Raw genomic sequence first — 20,954 nt, forward strand, 5'->3', positions numbered from 1 at the left:
CAAGTGTGTTACATATTCTCACAGCTTAGACAATAATGGACCACCATATCAATACCTAGAGGTGGACGTTCCACTTATTATAACAGTGCCTCATCAGTGAATATGTGAACATGAGAGCAGTTCACTGTAGAGGACAAATAATCCTCAAATATGATTTAAATTTAATACCCCCCCCCCCCCCCCCCCCAACAGCAGCATCTTTGTCTGGATTAGATTACAGTTATTCTCGGTTTCAAATCTTTCAAGAAAGCATTAGAGAAGCAGAATTAAAAAGGTCTCAGCCTCAGATCAAGCGCGGATCGGTCTTCTAATCCTGTGGATTAATTCAGGCCTACTTCACTGTATCCGTGTGTTAATGTCTGCAGAGATGAACGCCACCATGAATCCATTTACCGTGAACGTACGTTAATCTCCTGAACTGCAGACGCTTTAAAACCCACATGAACACGACGGCATCCTCTCTTCCTGTCATTACTTTCAGAGAGGCCGTCCTTTAAAATCAAAACATGACGCGTGAGGTTGAAATTTGTTTTGTCTTTTTAATAATTACCTTCAGGCAAAACCCATATGATCATTACATTTATGACAGGTATTTTTTTTTTTTACAGTACAAGACAGAACTTGGGGGCGGGGGATCAGAGGGAGTGGCATGGCCACATCTGACCACTAAAAAGTAAGACATTCATCGTCATTAGATTGTTCCAACTTTTACATAGAGTTCACAAATGTGTTGTCGCGTTTGACTCGTATCAAATGCGGCAGGGTATTTTTTTCTTCTTGATTACCTAGCAAATTCTAAAGAACCTTGATAGAAACAGCAGAGTAGAAAAAAAACAACAAAAAAAAACATTGTATAACAAGCAGAAGAAATTCCTGATTTTATCTTAATTTCCCATCAAGATGCAGGATGTACAATATATTGCTTTCAGGTGCTCAACTCAAAATGGGTACCCCAAGACTGGCAAAAACAACATTCTTCAGTATCCCAGTCTGCCCCGTTCACTCCTCCTCCTCCTCCTCCAGATGTCGTGGTTTTAAAAACTCAGCTGCAGTCAAGTCGAGTGCATCAGGACGTGGGCTCAGACTAGTTTAACTGTTAAACCACAAGGGGGAGCTGCCATTTAAAGATGTTACAGAAGCTAAAAAGATGAACAATCACAAAAGATAGGACCAACAGTAATATAGCCCCCTCCTCAAAAAAGTGCAGCTCTCCGTCACTCACCTTCAATCAAGTGTCTAAAACTCTGGACTTTTTTTTTTTTTTTTTATGACACATTGACTTTTTAAAAGAAAACAAAAATGAGTCCTGTTCACTGTAATCGCACAGTATTCAGTCACAGCAGTACAAGTGAGGAGAGGACGACATGAAATACGAACCGTGATGATGATGATGGTGATGATGATGATGATGAGTAGTGAAAGTTTTCAGAACCGACGTCACAATAATGGCCCTTTTCCACTATGGTCCCAGCTCGCCTCGCCTCGGTTAACGTTGCATTTCCACTACAAAAAAGTACTTACTCAATGTGGGCGGAGTCATGGGCGGAGTCAGGTTTTACACGCGACACAAGCGAGTGACTCGTGACTTGTAAAGCAGTTGTTTTCAGTGTAACTGAATCAGATTTTAGACATTTCTCTGATAATCGTTGGAGATTAACCTACATTTTTAGGATTGTTACGTCTTTTTAACAGATCTACAGTTTGGCATTGTTCGGCTTTGATTCTTGTGTCGGACGTCTCTTCCTGTGACGGCACTCTGACCAATCAGTGGCCGGCAGTGATTATGCATAGCACCTACTCAGCATGCTTGGAACCTTGCCAGAGCAGGTACTTCAAAAAAGAAGAAAAGAAGAAATACCTGGTGCCAGGTACTATGCTAATGGAAACGCAACTTAACCGTGCCGCGGCGAGTCGAGTCGAGTCGTAGATGGAAACACACCATAATTAAAAAAAGCTGAAAACGAGGCAACACAGAGTCCAGACGGTCAGCACACTTTCATTCAAGTGGATTTACGCTATGACGTCACATGATGTACCTTCCGTCGTTATTAAGTCGTAGTTCATTGAGATCAAATGTACAGTTACAGAAAATGCACCGTCCCAGAGTCTGTGTTGCCCACGAAAGTGTTTTGTTGAGTGACCGGTTGTTTCCAGACACAACAAGACCTGACGAGACTGAAAAAAAAACATGGACGCACACACACACACGTGTTGGTGTTCAGCAGGACAGAGTGAGACCTGCTCCCACAGTCTTTAGGCCATAAACCAATATGCTGGTCCCACAGTTGGAGAAAGCTGTGGCTGCATTTATGAAAATGTGTTTGATTTCCTTTCTTTAATAAAAAACAAAAAAACATTTCTGAATTGCAAAATTTACAGCAGGACACCGTTTATTTCCATCTCTCTCTTCTTGGTTACGCTGCTAAAATGTTCAACTCGACTCGCGATGGTGGCGGCGGCTGTCCTACTGCCCTCATTCTTATCTTTTTTTAGATAAATCAGTTTAAGGTGATTGTGTGCAATGACATCTGGGAAAACATCAGCGAACATTTTAATAAATGCAGCCCTACGCTGCCGTATGCAGGTCGACATCACAGCGAGAGGTGCCTACGCGGACCTCTGGGTATAGAAGAGAATATAGGCCTGAGTGTTGCACACTTCCTCCACACTGCAAACCTTCATGTCAGAGTCGTTACAGTGGACCCAAAAACCTGAGGATACAAAGACAGAAGACGTTTAAGATTCAACACGAGGGCTGGTGCTATTTTTATCCGAATTTCACATAACTATTTGATCCTGAGGGGGAAAGACTTACAAAAGAGGAATAAGCTACACAGAGGGTGAGAGTGCAGGAGGAGATGGTGCAGGGGGAGGGGGGTAAGGGACGTGCTAGGCTGACTGAAGACCAGACGCACCATCGCGTTCAAAGTCAAACCTTAAAAACCTGGTAGAGTTCAAAATGTACAGCCTAGAAATGCATCAGACTGATGTGATGTGTTATGTTGTGAAAACACAAGCCACCGAAACACCAGGCAGCATTTCTCATTCTACACAAGAGGAAGCCGCTCATGACTTCATCCACGGCTGTTTGGGAGTTCCATGACGGCGTTTCCCCACTGGTGTAAAACATGTAATACCAGCCGTGTGTCACCTAAAACGGCTGTTTGGTGGTGGCGGGTGGTTCAGTGGGTATGAGCAGTGCTAAATAAATAAAGTTTGATTGATTGATTGGAACTCCCATTTGGAAGCCTAGCGATTTGCGGTTATGCCGGTGCCATATTGACACTGTGCTGATGGAAGTTCTCGGGCGCCTATTGGACGATATTAGCTGTTAATCACACATATGTATTTCTACCACTTATCCAAGGTCGGGCTGCGGGGGTAACAGCTCTCTCCAGTGAGTCCTGGGTCTTCCCCAAGATGTTAAAGGGCAGCCCTGTGGTAATGCGGACCAAGCTCCAACCCCGGTCGTACAGGGATGGCCCTTATCAAGGGTTCCGGTACCTCGTACTCCCGGAGCACCCCCCGCAGGACTCCCAGAGGGACATGATCGAGCGCCTTCTCCGAGTCCACAAAGCACATGAAGACTGGTCGGGCGAACTCGCATGCACCCTCCAGGACCCTGCCGAGAGCATAGAGCTGGTCCACTGTAAAACCACACTGTTCCTCCTCTCCAGGACCCCCGGATAGACCGTACCCGTGTGGCTGAGAAATGTGATATCAGCTATTTTCCTCTCAATGGGAAGATCATTTACAAAAGCAGGTGCTATTGGAGATTGAGAGACAACGAACCCCCGAGGAAAGCGTTTACCGATGATAACGATCAAGTGTGAAGTCGTCTCACTTTCCCATTGACCTCCATTCAAACATTATTGTTGCTGTGAGTGGAGTTTCATATTCAGTGTAAGCAGCGGAGAAGACATCGCGGTGACTAATAGAAAATGGATTAACAAATAATGTTGTCACATTTGGGCGAGTGTAGAGGTTAGAAAACATGTGAATATCCTCAAAGACACAAACGAGTGCTCACCTCCTTCTGTGTTGTAGCAGTATGCGGTGTAATGCCCTGAGCCAAAGCCTTTACCATGATGCATGACGACAGCAGACAGATCATAGGTGTAGCCTCCTCTGTGGACAGAGTGACCTGAGCCTGTACAGCAGTACGGTTTGATGTTCAGAACCTGGTCAAAGGCCACGTGGACGCCGATTTTCTCCCTATGGTTCCGCCCCGACCATCTGCCACACAACAGGAGCTAGTTAGTGTCACACTGACTCAAATTCTCCTGTAGCGACTTAAACTAAACAACACATGCTTACTCACGTCGTTTTAAATAAGGAAGACATTGAATTATAACATTATAAAGCAAAGCAGCGAGTGTTTGGCAGAACTTGCCTGAAGCGTTTGAGGTGCAGCCGTAGAACCTGAGGTAAGCGGTAGATCAGAAGCTGCTTACACGCCTCTGACAGAACTAAGGGTTTGTGGGATGATTTCCGTCTTCTTCCTGGCAAACCATCAAACAATAGGATGACAAAAGGGAATCCACAGAAGACTTCAAATGCACAGTATTTATGTGGTTGGCTTGATTATGAATAATCAGGCTACACAAGCATTTTCAGGACTTTCAAAGAAGACTCAGTGTCAGTGTTGTTTTTAACGTCTCGTCCTCCGTCCGGCGCTCAACAAGCGGGCAAACACTTTCACACTCAGTCACATCGCCGAGACGCCGTGATGCTCAATTATCGCTCGCTTTTGAGTTGAGCAGCAGAAGAACTTGCTGGTTAAAACTGAATAAACGTGTTCAGATGCAGAAAACATTCTCCAAAGGTGACATGTTCATAACTGACAAATAAAATTCAAGTCACTGCAGTTTCCTTTTCTCAGGAAGCTTCATTTTATATGCAACACTGAAGAAAGCTGCATTCAGACATGACTTCAAGGGCTGGTCTGTGGCATTTAGGGAGGGATTATTGGCGGAATATCCTACAAATAAGAAGAAGCATATTAATATACCTGTGTTTGTAGGAGCGTATAATCATTTGAACCCTTAGTGCTCATGTGCACCCATGGTAATTTGCCATGGGAATATTTATACATACAATTATATACATAATATAATTATGGACATCCTGGTGATGTGTGTTTATAGGTCACATATTCAGGGTTTAAAAAGTATTTTTATGTGTTTTTGACTCAAAGTTATGATTCTTTTTCTGTCACATCTTTGGTCGTGATATAAAGTAGCAATAATTGTGCAGAAGTCACAAAACTCGAGTGTTTTTCTTTTCTCTTTGTTCATAAAAACGAGCCATGTGAACTCTGAACTGTGACGTATTTCCAAATTTCACAAATTCAATCTGATCTTAAACATTTTCAGTACTCTTTCCTCAGGTGTGTTTATATAGTTGGTGCAAATGAAAGACGTCTTTCATCAGATTGCCTCGGTTGTGCATTCCTATAGCCTCTTTATAAACTGTAAGTTTTTAGCAGCCAAAATGCTCCGTGTTCTGAGGGTTAAAATAAAAGTGGTCTGGTTTCTGTATCCTTATATAAAAAACCTTTTATTTGTGCTCAATGCAAGGACCTTGTTGTGCCACTCTGTTTCTAAAGTGCCATGCAAACAAAGAAGAACAACATCCTGTGAGTGGAGGAGTCATTTACTCCAATATACAGTCTCTCCATTAGATGTCACCAATGCTTACAAACTGGACCTTTAAGCCTCGTCAAATCGGAAAAACAAAAGCCAGCATTTACTCCGGCTTTACAGGTAACACACAGTGAACTGAAGTCCAACATATTCCTCGAAACTTGCCGCCTTCATTTCTGCAGTGTATGAAGAAAGTTGCACTTACTGTTGCAGTGGTTGCAGGCATAGATGCTTCCTTCAAGAGCCTCCATCTCTGTAAACTTGGAGAGCATCTCAGTGAGGGTGCAGCTGCGCTGGTAAGCCGACGAGCCCGAAGCTTTGTCTACGCTGTGATATCGCTCTGGAAACTCCAAGGACAGATCCCAGAATGGCTCTACTGTGTTCGACTTGTGCTTGCAGGACAGACATGTCACCTGAACGGGAGACGACAGCCAGGTGAGTGGAGCTGAAACGACTACTCCATCGACCTATTACTACATTAGAGCTTTTGTTCATGATTAAAACAAGATTTCTGATTGTGTTAGCTTCGTTAATGGGGATATGTTCTGGTTTCTTTGCACCAGATAACAGAGAAATCATTAAAAGTGAATCAATCATTCGAGAACATCATCATTTCCAGGTTTGACAAACACTGACCATTCTGACATTTTATGGACCAAACGGTTACTCGATTAATCGAGCAAATAATCGACAGATTAGTTGCAGCTCCACAGGTGAGTATGTTTGTGCAGCCGCAGCAACATTGTGCTCATTTCACATGTAAATGCGTCACAATGTCTCTCATACATTAGCATTCGGGCACAGATGGAGGCAAAAGAGGGAGTTTTGTGAAACAAAAAGGGGAGATGAGTTAATAGTGACGGTGTGATCGTGTATACCATTGTGTGCATGAAGATTGCAGGTGAGAACACGTCTGTTTCCTGTGAAAACTCTCTGGTTTAATTAAGGTGTGCATTTGACTGAAGCAGACCAAGGAGATGAGCCGAGAAGATTCTCACCACACAGATTTCCTGATCACTCAACTTATAATTAATTTCTCTGGAAGGTGTCGGCTCTCTTGGTAAGAGTGTGGCGGCTCACGTTATTATGTCTTAGATCAAACAAAGTTCAATTTAGATAATAGAAGCTGCTGCTGCTGCTGCTGCGCCGACGTTGTCACCCCATCCCTGGCAGGTGGCACGTAACCATGGTTACTGCTTGTGTTGTTTACGGTCACATGCGGTGTAAATAACAGCCAATAAGTACGCCGAGTGTGTAAAGGACACACGTTAAGTGCTGCACATGTAGTGAGACGCTCGGTGTGACTGAACCCGACGCGAAAACAGTTTTAAAATGTTCGTCTGGACCTTGACCCGGCCCGTCAGGCTCTGGTGGAGCATCCACAGTCCTGATTGCGCTTGCCTTGATTACACAATAAGATGCAGGCTTTTTACATCCGGCATAAAAACAAAGACACACAGCATGCAGCGTCTGTGACCTTGCGGAGTCACCGTTTAAGCTATGATCACAAATGTTTTTAATTCTTATTCTTTATTCTTCATTTTGCTAAATTCAGTGGTTAAAGATAATCCTACAAATCAAACAGAAAAGAAATCTCAGTGGAACATTGTTGTTGGGAGGATTTCTAAAAAGGTGACATAACTACAGGTTTGAGAACAGGTCTCTAGTATCACAGTGTGTGTGTGTGTGTGTGTGTGTGTGTGAGACATGTTGGCACCCTCACCTGGCTGAGTAGCTGCCCATGAAAGATGGTGTTCAGAACCTTTAGCACTTGCTTAGACAGTTTCCTCTTGGTGATGGGGATGACTATCCTGCGTTTGGACCCCTCCGTGTCCAGCTCCTGCTGCACCTTGTCCAGCAGTTCACAGAGGAACTCCTGGGCGTCCTGCTGGTCATAGCCACGGAAAGCTGGGATGAGGTTCCACACGGAGTGAAGCATGGCGAAGGGAGATACCAGAGACCACCGCCCTGACCACATGACCCTGAAAAGTGTATGCAACTCATGGCACAGAGACATCTGCTGGCGGGTGGAGCAGCGAGGCTCCTTGGGCTGGACCAACTCTGCAGCCTGCGGGGAAGGCGGAGTGCTTTCTTTTTTGCCCACGGGCAAATTCCAACAGCCTGCCTTCCCCATGCGTCCAAGCGGGCATCCCGACAGCGCCGTGTTACCACTGCTGACGACGCCTCCTGTGACCCCCTTCATCCCCTGGGAGTGATTGGTCTTGGCCAGGAGCTCCTCAGTCTCACACAGGTCCAAAGTGAGAAAACACTCCCTGAATTTCTGCAGGTGGCTCAGCACCTGCAATATTGAGTTCATGTAGCATGTGTTCCCCAAGTTGCGCAGACCAGTGACACCCGGAGCGGGTCTCCGGCGGGTTGCGGTATGTGTGGAGTAGTATCTCCTCAGTTTAGCAGCTCTGCCATTCTGAGGAGCCTTACGGGACAGAGTTAGAATGGAAGGCTTCTTGGGAGGAAGAGGAGGAGGTAGGCGGTCTGGAGGGTCGCGAAATTTGCGAGGAATGAGTGTAATCATGGAACGTGGCGCCTGAGTAAGAAGCCTAGCACTCTTTCTGGGAGGTACGTTGCCAAGCTCTTCCATGAGTCTTCTTTTCACCTCTTTCTTTTGTCTTCTAGCTTCCTCAAGTTTCTCCTTGCGTTGATTCTGCAGCTCCTGATTTTTGTCGATCCATATCCGGAACATCTTCCCAAGGAGCGCTTTCCTCCTGTGACGTAAAGCCAGCTGCATGGCGGGCTGCGACCCACCTTCCCCGACCCAGCTGGTACATTCCCCTCCAGTTGAGGACCGTAGCGAGCGTCTACCTGGGCTGCGAACAGTAGAGAGCGCCCCTCGGAGGAGTTTGAGGTCTCCTTCTGCGTTGTCATTGAGTACATAGTCTCCACAGGCAAAGCAGAAGACATCCAGCTCACGCACCTCCATAGCCAGTGGGTGTTGTGACTCCTGAAAGTGTTTGAGCGAGTGCTCCTCCATGAAACGTCCACAGGCCACGTGGGAGCACTTGAGGCAGGCCCACACTGAATCGGTGGTGCTGCAGTCCACACAGTGCCATTTTTGAGGATTGAGGATAGAATGATCGTGGCCCAGACGTAGGCGTCCCACGTGCTTACAGCGATCCATCTCTCCAGATACACATGTGGCCTCAGTGATAGGACACACGTCCCGTAGCCAAGCAGCAACTCATTCTGTGGTAAGAGTCGCAGGACAACATATAGTAAGGTAGAGAGCCATGCTTGTTCAGGAATACAGCACAAATCAGCTAATCTGAATAACTGGGAATAGAAAGAATATTAAAATGTATACTTACTGTAAATATAGCTCGCTCGCTCGGGTTTGGGACATCACAACATCTGCGGAGAGCTCAATTGCAACATGCAGCTTGATCACCCATTACCACAGTCACCACCAGCACCAGCAGGAAAGTTCTTTATAAATAAAAAAGGGACGAAAACATCATCAAAATACTTTACTCTCCTACAAACAGTTTCTCGGTGGAGTGATGGGGCATGTGAGGTTTTTGCTGAGAAGACAAGTCACCACAAAATTACATAGATCTCAACAACACACAAGCATAATGAACATTTAATATGTTTTTCAAAAACAAAACTCTGACTATTCAAAGCTTGTGTAGTTAAGTGTTTTCAGTCATTTTCCCTTTGCTCAGAATTTATATTATGGGCCTGTGACCACGACATGTAATGTTGGACTCCACAGATAAACCTAACTGGACATTTGATCGGAGAAATTGAAGCAAACCATGACTGACCGTTGGGAATCTGACACAGTATGGTACATGTGCATGTATAAGGGCTGGGCTCCGAGAACACCGCTTGGCTCATCATCACAAGAGCTCCTGTAGCTTTACAAAGCATTGTCTTAAGTTAATGCCTAACCTTAACCTTGGCCCTGAACTTATAACCTGATCCTGAGAAGGGATCAGGTTTTGGTCTCCATGAGGACCAGTGATCCAGATAAGGTCAGTTTTGATACTAGAAAATAGGTAACAAATATAAGTAGACATGAACACATTATTCTATATTTCATACCATTGTAGTTGAAGTGTCTTTGTATTATTACCTATGCGTTTGCTTAGTTTAGCTGACATTACTACTAATGGTGTCGCCTCATTATTAAGGCGACACAATAATAATAATTATTATTATTATTGTCATATATGACAATGAAGAACCTTGAATCTTCATCACCTTTGACTCTTAAATGAGTGCAGGATATTCTTGACTCTGAAACCATTCTTTCTTTTACATTTTCAATCTTGCCTTTAATCCTGATTGTATCGCACAGACATGTGTGTAATGTGTAGAAATGTGTACTTTGTTAAGCACTTTAGTCTCAACAACTCCTGTTGTTTTTAATGTGTATGGAGGTGTGAGGATTATTTTAAAAAATAATGAATAATTCAGTCAAACCAATAGAGTTTAAGCATCTAAAACAAATTGATGCCTATTTATTTGGTTGCTTTTTGCAACGGAGTATTCGGGACAAACTGAATAAATAATATTTCACGGAGAAAGTTAAAGATAAAGATTATTATTCAAGCAAAATCTCAGATGATCCACTGCATAAAGATGAGGAAGATGAGGAACGTGGAGCATTTTGTGAAGTTACATTTTGAGGGGCTTCACAAATAAAGAAATACTTCATATCATTTTTCACATCAGCACCACATTATCTTCAGCATCAGGACTTTTGAAAGATTGCACAAGAAACTGAGTCTGTTTGGAAGAAAGAATCACAAACACAGACCTGGACTAAATCATCTCTTTTGTGGACTGGAGGAGGAAATGGCTGCTAGTGGTCGACTGCAGACTATCACTGGTTACGTCTGCATTCTGTAATAATATTCTGTCTTTATTCTCGTAGAATCTGGACTTTTTTAATATTACGACTTTATTCTCGAAAGATTCAATATTTTAAAGTGTACTTTTTAACTGTGTGAACATTTAAAAAAGTATTTCTCCTTGTATGCTGTGATTTGTCATGACAAGTTTCCCCACAGAGGTGTCTGAATATGAAATCCATTGACTTCTTTGTGTTCAAACATGTTTGTTTTTTAAATCCAATTATTCCAGGTAAAAACACATGAAGCAGAGTATTTGTTTATCTAGTGTCGGGGGGGGGGGGTCGTTCGTTCTTGTCTGAGGAATAATTGAGTTGCTACGTGGTGCTATGGACGCTGCATGTTTAATGTCTATTAACGCATCTGACGCCGATTGTCATGAATGTAGTAATAAAGCATTGATACAGCGAGTTGTCCGCAGTTTACAGTAGAGAAGCAGCCGGTTGTCTGGCTGCCGGGACCGGCTGGCTCTTGCTTCACGCCATGCTAGGCTGCTCCAGCGCCGCAGAACAAAGAGCAGTCAAAGAGCCACTCTCCAGGAATATCCTACAACTTTGTTGCTCTGGAAGCAGACAGCGGGCACTAAGTTAGCTCGCGTCGCTAACCGCTAGCTCCACGGGCTCGACACGGGGCTCTGCGGTGACCGATCCCCGTTTTTATCACCGTTTCGTGCCGAATAACGTACTTTGTTTAAAACACACACACACACACACATGGCTCTCGTCTTGGTACTAAGTTAGCCAACGTTTATGTTGTTAGCTTGTGGCGGTGGCTAGCGCTAGCTGCACGGCTAACGCGTTCGCCGAGGACAATCGAAGTTAACCCATAACGGTGGCTGTTGGTCGCTAACGTTAACTACCCGATGTGTACGGCGGCTTAGCTCAGCGCGCTAGCACCGTTCGTCGTTTCAAAAACTCCCCGGTGACATTCGTGTTAAAATCAGGCCGGTTAATGGAGCCCAACGTCACATGTGTACCGGGCTGTATCTGTGTGTATTTAATAAGATTGGATAATGGGGGGAGGAAAAAAAGCTGGATAACGTTACCATCGCCAGCAACCATCCATCCAGTTCAGTCAGCGCTGAGCTTGTTGTCCCCCCTCACAGATTGAACAACCCAACTCCCGATCCGAGTCCAGAGCCTGCCGCTCTCATTGGACTGGGACTGAGAAGCAGCCGGGCTCTCATTGGCGGAGTAGCTGAACAACAGGCAGCAGGACGGACCTGGACCCGGACAGTCCACCGCCCACCGCCACCACATGGAACCACTGTGACCGAAGCTGGGCCGCTGCACTTAGGGCAGAGGGAACAGCTGGGCCGGTGAAAGTCGAATGTTTTAGAAAAGCAGGGATAGTCAGTCAAAAATGATGTGGTCCATGAATAAATGACTAAACTAATATCTAGTGTCACCAAAGAAACCAACGAGTGTGAGACAGGGATGTCTAAACTTTTTTAAATGATGGCCAGATTTGATAAAGTGAATATTTCCGGGGGCCAATGGTCACTTCAGACCTTATTTAACAGTAACATTTACATACAAATACAGTGTTTTATAATAATTACATTTTCATTGTCACAATTATCATTTTTAAATGGATATGTAACCAAATCTAAACCATGCAGGAGTGAAACAATTAAAAATAAAATCTTGCCATTCTTTCACATTTGATGTCAAATAACGTAATATGAGCTGAGTGCTATATTTGTCTGTCACAGGTGGGTTTCAAACCCGGGACTCCAGCTGAGCTTCTGGGGGTATGACAGGTGACAGAGGACGAATTTCAAAGTCCCTCCGCAGCCATAAACAATACATTATAAAACCGAAGCTGAGGGCCGTACAAAATCACTCAGAGGGCCGTGATTGGCCCGCGGGCTGCACTTTGGACATGCCTGGTGTAAGCATTTCATGATTCTACAAAGAATCAAGAGGTCATTTATTAAATAGCCAACAAAAAAAGCAAATAAAAATTCTAAATTAAAAACAGATTATTGATTTGTAACAGTTTTAGTCACAGGTGAAGCACTGAATAGCAAATTATGATCACTACTAGAGCTGCAACTACCAATTACTTTCATCACAGATTAATCTGTTGATTTTCTTGATTCATTGATTAATCGTTTGGTCCATAAAATGTCAGAAATGAAAATGATTCACTTTTAATGATTTATTTGTTATCTGGAGCAAAGAAACCAGAAAATATTCACATTTAAGAAGCTTAAACAATCAGAAATCTTGTTTTAATCGTGGAAAAAAAGCTTCAAACGGATTAACTGATTCCCAAAATAGTTGACGATTAATTTAGCAATGGATTAATAATCGAGTACTATGCTAAATTTACTGCATTACATTTACTTAAGTAACCTTTTGGATAAATTGTACTTGCCAGAGTGGTTTTAATGCAACATACTTTTTTACATATTATTCCAATGTAACAGTACTCTTACTTGGCTCCTCTGCCCACCTCTGCTCCGATCTTTACATTTATGTGCCTTATTAATGTTTAAAACTTGCATCTGATCAAAAATGACTTGAAGGCCACCACCTGCTGTTACATGTTATTGAATTATAAGAATAATTGTGTAATTGTACTTTTAGCTAAACTGCTCCTCGTGTAACAATTCTGTAAAGAACCAATGCCATCAATACACTATTTGGTCAGGATAAGCTTGTACTGTATGTACTTATACGTAGGTATACATACAATGATGCTGGCTGCTGTCCATGATTTCTCTTTAATACAATACGTTTTCATCAAAAAAGGGGTGTTATACGTGAGATAAGACATCATACATCATACAAACATAAAAAATATAGAGCTCTCCCTCCCACTGACATTTTAACGCACATTATTTCCAGTGATTTGTAATTTCCGGAGTTTGTTGAACAACTCTAGATACTGCGTCATGGTGTCGACCGTGTCTGCTGGTGCAAAAAGTCCCTCGGGTTTGGCAGCAAACACGGACGGAAGTTCAGGGACACTGGGACCAAGAAAGGACTGCATAAATTCCTTCATGAGATTCCAGCAGTCCCCTGGTACCACACCGGGACAGTACTCCACCTGAGGAGACCCACACACACACACCATGAGTTACTGCAGTCACTGTGAGAAAACATAATTCACTCTCGGGATCAAAATACGAGTACAAACCTCCACTGATATTCCTCTGGCACTGGAGCTCATCGTCACCGAACCGACTTTTATCAGGAAGTCGCAGTAGCGGAATCTTGACCCGCGGCACTCCACCTTGTGTCCTTTGGCGTTCTGGAAGTGGCTTTTTAATTTCACCATGAGGACGTCAAAGTTTCCATCGGCTACGAGGCAGGGTCCACCTTCAAACAGGGCCAAGCAGCTCAGGGGAGTCTCCGAGTTGTGCATCACGTATAAGAGTTTGGTAGGCTGACCTGGTGGAACGCAGAGGAAGGACTGATCATCACAGGTGTTTAAGTACTGCATTCACTCTCTGTAGAGCCACTGGTGTTTCTCCTATTGCATTCTCACATGAGCTTGCTTGGCCATTAATTACAGCTGATACAGGGGAGCTGAAGAGAGAATTTCAGGGCAAGTTCTGCAGACATTGGCGTTCACACGTGTGACCCACCAGCCTTCGCACAATATCCAGAGAATCCCTAAAGTTCAGTGAATGTCTAAAAGCAGCTTATGAACCTCAACCAGCAGCACATACAGGGAAAACAACATCAACACACCTGAGTAAAGAGCCATGTTTCATGCTTTCTTTTACAGGCTGCAGCTGCGTGAGATAACAAATAAGGTGGTGAAAAAGGCACACAACGAAAAATGGGGAGAGAAATTCAAATGTAGTGATATTATCATCAGCTGATATGTCATTTGAGCTGAAGTAACATGGCAGGATCCCTGTGAAAATAGTGGATTGTTTTATTTATTTTTATTTCTTTCTCCTTCTTGTACTAACCCTCATCAGATGAGCACAGGCAAATGCACTAGTCCATCCATCCAGCCATCTTCTACCATTTTATTCTCCAGGGTGGCTGGTGCCAATCCCAGCTCACATGGGGCAAAAGTCGGGGTAAAACAACCATTTACTCTCTCACTCAAAGCTATGGTCAAACTGCCTAATCCCAAAATCTGGGAGGAAGAAGCGGAGAACCTGGAGAAAACCCACGCACACATGGGATGCTAACCACTACACTGTCGGTGTCCCGTCTCTCAGATCACTGGTTTTACATTATGCCAAAAATGTAATGGAATTAATTAATCAGTAATGCCAAATAATGCCACAACTGAACCTTAGATCAAATCAACCACAATACAATGAAAACAGTCCTATTTCATCAGTTTCACTGTCTCACACGCATTACTCATTCACGTTTCATGCACGATCTTCACCCTCCATGTTAATTCAATCATTTCCGAGACATTTACCGCTGACATTTCCTGTAGCATGGTATGTCTCACAGTCCACACAGAAGTTGCCCTGCTTCACAGCGCCCAGCTGCTCCAGTTTCTTGTGCAGGATGTCCACTGTCTGCTGCACACTCTTCCCGTCCGCCACAGGCACCTGACACACACTGCAGAAGAAAAACAACAGAACGAGAAGCTCAAACACTTGCATTGTTATGTTCCTATTTTAACACGAACAATATGCTTATTCTGTCACATGCCCACCTCTGACCTTTTGTGAGATCACAAAATGTAATTTTATTGTATTTTATGTAGTAATCATAGTTGCATAGTGTTATCAGGGCTGCACCCGGCTTTACAGAGCTGAGTTTTAACATGGGAGTCAATGGGAGGTTTGACCGGAACTCTCTGTGCTTTTAGGTGATTTTGAGAAAAAAACGCAAGTTATATGAAAACGAAAACCACACTCAGGGTTAGACAACGAGTATAGCAACATTTTCATGTAAAAATTGTGGAAATTGTGGAAAGGAGAAGTTTGTTTAGAGATTTTTGTGATTATTTTCATGACCTCAACTGACAGCGTGACACTGCAGCGCAATACACACTCATTATAAAATCTGAAAACGTCTAAAACTTAAACTGCGATTGTTTAAAACCCGTAATACCTATAAAAACTTTGATGTAGGTGAGAAAAGTCCCTTTTGACCCGTTTAAAGTTTCAACCACATCTCTACGGTAAAGTATGACGACACAGTGAGGCTCCTTAATGGACTGGGTTCTGATCATAATTGATTTTTCTCCATTCATTTCTTATGAGAATTTTATTTCGCAGTTCTTTTTTGCGATTTTTGTCGCCATGGTTACTCGAACCGCTTAGAAAAGCCAAATCATGCCATCCCCGATCAAACCGCACGTTTTGATAGAGGATGTTCGCGGTTTTCTCAAAGCTGCGGGACGAGTTTTGGTCGAAAAAATAATATTATAGGAAGAATTACAATAGATGCTTGCTTTGCAATACACACAAATGGGGAGTTTTCATTGGTTTTACTAAGCAGGAACTGTAATTAACGCGGAGCAATAACAATAGATGCTTGCTTAAGCAGGCACTCTAATAATAAACCATAAGTTTATCAACTCACCAAGTGACTCCCATTGAAATTTCGCCTTTTGGTATAACAGTCGTTGTACTACTTCCGGGTTAGGAACATCACTTCCGTTGTTGAACTTCCGGTGAAATAAACCTTCAACCAAGAAACAAACAATGTTATTATTTGCATAGCCGTTGATTATATGCTGCTACCAGGTAACACATATGCATATATAATTATATACACACAAACAGCATGTTTACTAGTATTTTACGGTATTATTTAATATTACATACGTTTTACGTCTAAACTACGTCACTTCCTCTCCCTGGCAATGGTCACCCGCACGTGTTGAACAAGTGACTGTTTACAGTACTTATTCGTCTCCGGTTAACGAAGTAAAACCTCCACTGTTGTAACTACCAGAGAGCATAGATGCCTAAAGTGAAGAAGACCAAAGGAGGAGGTGGTGGAGGAGGAGGAGAAAAAGCCGCAGCTGCAGGAGCAGGAGGAGGAGGAACAGTGGCGCTGGCGGACCAGATCCTACAGGCGGACACGCTGCGTCCCCGGGGCCGAGTGAAGATGCGGGACAGCCGGGAAGAACAAGAAGACAAGTACGTGGACGAGCGTCTGTCGAGGAAGATCTTACAACAGGCCCGAATTCAGCAAGAGGAGCTTCAGACTGAATATGGCCTGGCACCGGAGAAGAAGAAGACACCAATCACGGTTCTGGGTGAGTATGTGGGTTTTAATGTTGTGTGTGGGTTTGGTGAATGTCTGTCTATGTAGTTCATAGTAAATAGTCAGCATTCAGTAAATGGTATACAGAAAACATGCACCCTAAATATGAATATGTGGGCATTTTTCCCATGCACCTCTGTGTACTCTGTGTCATGAGATGTTATACAAGGTTTTGGGTAGAAATGGCCCAATCAATAATGTTTTAAATCAAAATTGCAACCTGAAACAACACAGTTAGTAAATGGCAAATACACATATTGGAAATAATGTCTTTTAGTTCTCATTCTTTCAAAAGTATACAAAATGTTCAGTGTCTACAATTTTCTGTTCAATAACTTTTTATTTACCAATACTTTACTTTTTATTGATCAGTATTTGACCCATATCAACCCGATACAGTTGTTATAACTCTTTTTAATAACACTGTTGTGCTGATACCATAACCAGCCGTTTCAAACATTAAAGTTCCAAATCTTTTGCTCCTATCAATGAAGACATTTTCATGTGCTGCTGCTACTGAACCAAAAAAATGCCCTCGCTCACATAAAGTATTTAAATTATATTTAGGCTTTTTTTCCCCCCCATTTTCTCGACCTACCATCAAGCTGTGGGTCAAAAATGAGCACCAGAATCCATTTCCTCCCCTTTACATGAGTAATACACATACAACACTGTTATAATGAAGGTGAGAAACAACGTGCAATATCATTAATTTATTGTGCATTTTTAATTCCCTAACAAATGGATGTCCACATCACATGATTGGTAATCCAGCCTCAGTTTGTGGAAGCATTAAACCTGTGCTGACACGACAAGCCCTCATTCAGAATGAAACAGATGTCATGACCAACACCATCCATCACTTCACTGACACATTTAAAAAGTGTCTTTGAACAAGTTTCTGAGACCAAACAAAAATGTGTCAACTTGAGTCGTAATAGGCAAATCAATTAAAAATAATCAGCCAATGCATTTTATTAAAAATGACAAAAACACAGAAGAGATATCTTTACCATGCATGTGTACTTACTCTTACAAACATCACTCTGACTGTTTATGTAACCAGCTTTGTCTTGTTGTGTTACTTGAACTATAAGGGTCCAGCTCTCAGGATGCAGATTCAGATGAGGAGTGGCCTGAACTGGGGGCAGCAGGTGCCGGTGACACCGATGCTGAGTTTGACACGGAGGTCGTCATTGACCCTGATGATGAGCAGGCCATTGAGATCTTCATGAATAAGAACCCGCCAGTGAGGCAAGTGATACTGTGATAGCTCGTATCAGTATCCCTCAGTTTGATTTCTTCTTCTTTTAAATATTGGCTTGTTTTATTTGTGTGGCCTGTGCAGACGGACCTTGGCCGATATTATCATGGAGAAGATCACGGAGAAGCAGACCGAGGTGGGAACACTGATGTCTGAGGTGTCGGGGTGTCCAATGCCCCAGTTGGACCCGAGGGTAATAGAAGTGTACAAAGGTGTCGGTAAGGTGAGCTGCTCTAAAAATCTACATTTAGAAGTGAACACCACAAAGAGAGAAGTTTACATTATTTTATTATGATTTTCACAAGTAGTTAAATAATGTTTCTCCATGTTCATTCAAGTAGAATAGTCTTATTATTCTTCACAAACTAAAATACAATGTCTTGAATATGTCTTATTCTGAAGCAGTAGTCTTTTTTTAGTGTCTGTGTTAAATGTGAAAGAGTAAATGATCATTTCTTGTTGTTTTGCTTCAGGTTTTGTCAAAATATCGCAGTGGAAAATTGCCAAAGGCTTTTAAAATAATCCCAGCTCTTGCAAACTGGGAGCAGGTTTTATATTTAACTGAGCCTGAGACGTGGACCGCTGCTGCTATGTACCAAGCGACAAGGTGAGACGGTCCCCCAGCCGGCCACAAAGAGACGGACACATTAGGATTACAGAGTCTTATGTTTTCTCTGTTTTTGTTATAGAATATTCTCCTCCAATCTCAAAGAACGAATGGCCCAGAGGTTTTATAACTTGGTGTTACTGCCCAGAGTGCGGGATGATATTGCAGAATACAAAAAACTCAACTTTCATCTCTACAGTGCCCTGAAGAAAGCCTTGTTCAAACCAGGAGCGTGGTTTAAAGGTGAGACGGAACATTCTTTTCACACTGGCTTTAGCGTGTTAACACTGTCAACAATCTCCAAACACAAGATATGACGTCATTGATTCATAGTTTTTTAGGATTTCTAATTTCAAGACTAAATTTAGGAAACTTTTATTCTGAGGATGTTTACAGGTGTCCACAGGGTAAATAACAGTCATTTATATTTCATATTTAACTTGTTCAAATCACCCTTCAAAAATATGTCCTGTGTGTTTTCAACTTGCCTCAGTTTGATTGTTACTAGTGACACTTATTTTTGAAGACCACAAGGTGGCAGTGTTGTTCAGAAATACACCGCTTTGTATTTACTCCTCACAGTGGGAATGAGCGCTCTAACTTGGGCAAGTTTAATTATTTTTTTGAATGATTGAGGTTGATTTTTGTACATGAAAACAAATTTAAATGGAATTTAAAACATATATTACATCGTGTACGACTTATGTTTAATCACTCACCACTTACCCACCGCTATTTCTAACAACGGTGCATTTGTAACGAGAAATTAGAGTTTAACTCATTTATCCATTATCCATATTTATCCATTATCATTTATTAACCTAAATGAAATGTGTGTAAACTGGAAAGTTGCAACTGTGTTGTAAAGAAGTAAAATCTTGAATCACAATTCACATATTTAAGACAAAATGTAAAATGAATCACGCACATGTGACATTAGCCTCAGTCATCAGTGAAGTGTGTTGTTATAGTGCATACGATACGGTGGCAACAGATTTCCAAGCATCGCGGGTCATTACAATCCTACCCTCTTTAACCAGTTAGGCCGTGACTTCTGTGTGGTTTCGTTGTTGCGTGTCGCGATCACCGGGTCAGTGAAATAGTGTTTGGGTGACGCGTGCTGCACTTCGGAGTTCTGCCTTTTTGAACCGTCTATTTTACGTTATTTAAGAATCGTCCACGTCTGAACCGTGATGCATCAAAGAATCAATGTTTTTCCCCATTTGTTTCCATATTAACATGTCTCAGTGTATTCTAATCACAATGTACTGGAACTATAAAATCACAAATGATCCCACATCAATTTCAAATTTCCTAAAAATCGTTCCCAGTATCAAGTATTATGGAAGTGCTCTGCTCTCATATATATACTTATATACTTATATACTGTCATACAGGTATACTGATTCCTCTGTGTGAAACTGGGACATGTACTCTCAGAGAAGCCATCATCATTGGGAGCATCCTCACAAAGTGCTCCATCCCTGTGCTCCACTCCAGGTGAGGTTTTCCTCTCACTGACACACCAGTGTGTTTCCACCATCTGTCCTTAAAAAACCTTATACTTGTTCTCTTTTCTTTTTCCTGTTCTGTTGGCAATGCTAATGCTGAGGCGAGGTTGCGTAACAGGGAACGTTGTGTAACATGCAAGGTCTTTGTGTTTCAGCGCCGCGATGCTTAAGTTGGCAGAGATGGAGTATAACGGCGCCAACAGCATCTTCCTGCGTCTCTTGCTCGACAAGAAGTACGCCCTGCCTTTCCGTGTGCTGGATGCCTTGGTGGCCCACTTCCTGTCCTTCCGTAGCGAGAAACGCGAGCTTCCTGTTCTGTGGCATCAGAGTTTGCTCACCCTGACCCAGCGCTACAAAGCTGACCTGGCCTCTGAGCAGAAGACCTCGCTGCTGGAGCTGCTGAAGATAAAGACACACCCTCCCATCACTGCGGAGATTCGCAGAGAACTGCAAAACTCGGAGGCGCGGGACATTGAGATTGGACTTCCTGTCACAGTGGAAATGGACTGAGGTCTCAGTTCTTCCCCCTGAGAAGCAAATAAAGACGTCATATTTGTACCTGCTCTGTAAATGATCAGAACAAACTCATTACATTGTCTCTGGAGCTTTAACTCTCCTCCCCCTGTGTGGATTCATTTACATATTTAATCAGTTTAGATGAAGATGTATTTTCATATCACAATGTCTCTGAGCTTTTTTTCCCCCTGCAGTTTTCAGTGCAGTGTGATAACTTTTGAAATACAAGTATTGATATTTGTGTGCATTTGGATTAAAAACCAAACTGTCTCCCACAAAACACAATATTTGTTTCTGTTCATTTTATGAGAAACACGAGAGTTAACAA

At 42.8% G+C, this 20,954-nt stretch overlaps 3 protein-coding genes across 3 annotated transcripts; 1 reads left to right on the forward strand and 2 right to left on the reverse strand.

The window, feature by feature from the left end:
* Positions 1-519: 519 nt before the first annotated feature.
* Positions 520-11,830, reverse strand: usp49 (ubiquitin specific peptidase 49). The gene is made up of 7 exons (XM_058630941.1): positions 11,565-11,830; positions 8,969-9,086; positions 7,369-8,846; positions 5,851-6,058; positions 4,394-4,502; positions 4,031-4,236; positions 520-2,711 (listed from the first exon to the last, which is right to left on the reverse strand). Exons 3-7 carry the CDS (start codon positions 8,779-8,781, stop codon positions 2,608-2,610), a joined length of 2,040 nt encoding a protein of 679 aa, XP_058486924.1. The 5' UTR covers positions 8,782-8,846; positions 8,969-9,086; positions 11,565-11,830; the 3' UTR covers positions 520-2,607.
* A 1,401-nt stretch (positions 11,831-13,231) lies between these two features.
* Positions 13,232-16,140, reverse strand: med20 (mediator complex subunit 20). The gene is made up of 4 exons (XM_058630973.1): positions 16,039-16,140; positions 14,921-15,066; positions 13,667-13,920; positions 13,232-13,576 (listed from the first exon to the last, which is right to left on the reverse strand). The coding sequence occupies exons 1-4, from the start codon at positions 16,050-16,052 to the stop codon at positions 13,355-13,357; spliced, it is 636 nt and encodes a 211-aa protein (XP_058486956.1). The 5' UTR covers positions 16,053-16,140; the 3' UTR covers positions 13,232-13,354.
* Positions 16,141-16,297: 157 nt separating this feature from the next.
* bysl (bystin-like) lies at positions 16,298-20,911 on the forward strand. The gene is made up of 7 exons (XM_058630951.1): positions 16,298-16,720; positions 17,826-17,982; positions 18,077-18,215; positions 18,466-18,599; positions 18,682-18,842; positions 19,997-20,099; positions 20,266-20,911. Exons 1-7 carry the CDS (start codon positions 16,423-16,425, stop codon positions 20,618-20,620), a joined length of 1,347 nt encoding a protein of 448 aa, XP_058486934.1. The 5' UTR covers positions 16,298-16,422; the 3' UTR covers positions 20,621-20,911.
* The last annotated feature ends 43 nt before the right edge of the window (positions 20,912-20,954 follow it).

Source organism: Solea solea, chromosome 6 (assembly GCF_958295425.1).
Source record: "Solea solea chromosome 6, fSolSol10.1, whole genome shotgun sequence".
In the NCBI taxonomy this organism is placed as follows: domain Eukaryota; kingdom Metazoa; phylum Chordata; class Actinopteri; order Pleuronectiformes; family Soleidae; genus Solea; species Solea solea.

What these genes read in the sequence shown, in the direction of transcription:
- bysl (XM_058630951.1), top strand. Translation starts at nt 16,423, where the DNA reads ATGCCTAAAGTGAAGAAGACCAAAGGAGGAGGTGGTGGAGGAGGAGGA. An exon ending in GCTATGTACCAAGCGACAAG is followed by an intron (nt 18,600 to 18,681) that starts GTGAGACGGTCC and finishes TTTTTGTTATAG; the next exon opens with AATATTCTCCTCCAATCTCA. An exon ending in ACCAGGAGCGTGGTTTAAAG is followed by an intron (nt 18,843 to 19,996) that starts GTGAGACGGAAC and finishes ACTGTCATACAG; the next exon opens with GTATACTGATTCCTCTGTGT.
- med20 (XM_058630973.1), bottom strand. An exon ending in TGCTACAGGAAATGTCAGCG is followed by an intron (nt 13,921 to 14,920) that starts GTAAATGTCTCG and finishes GCGTTCCACCAG; the next exon opens with GTCAGCCTACCAAACTCTTA. An exon ending in CCAGAGGAATATCAGTGGAG is followed by an intron (nt 13,577 to 13,666) that starts GTTTGTACTCGT and finishes GGGTCTCCTCAG; the next exon opens with GTGGAGTACTGTCCCGGTGT.
- usp49 (XM_058630941.1), bottom strand. Translation starts at nt 8,781, where the DNA reads ATGGATCGCTGTAAGCACGTGGGACGCCTACGTCTGGGCCACGATCAT. An exon ending in TGCCTGCAACCACTGCAACA is followed by an intron (nt 4,503 to 5,850) that starts GTAAGTGCAACT and finishes ATGGTTTGCCAG; the next exon opens with GAAGAAGACGGAAATCATCC. An exon ending in CTGCACCTCAAACGCTTCAG is followed by an intron (nt 4,237 to 4,393) that starts GCAAGTTCTGCC and finishes GTTGTGTGGCAG; the next exon opens with ATGGTCGGGGCGGAACCATA.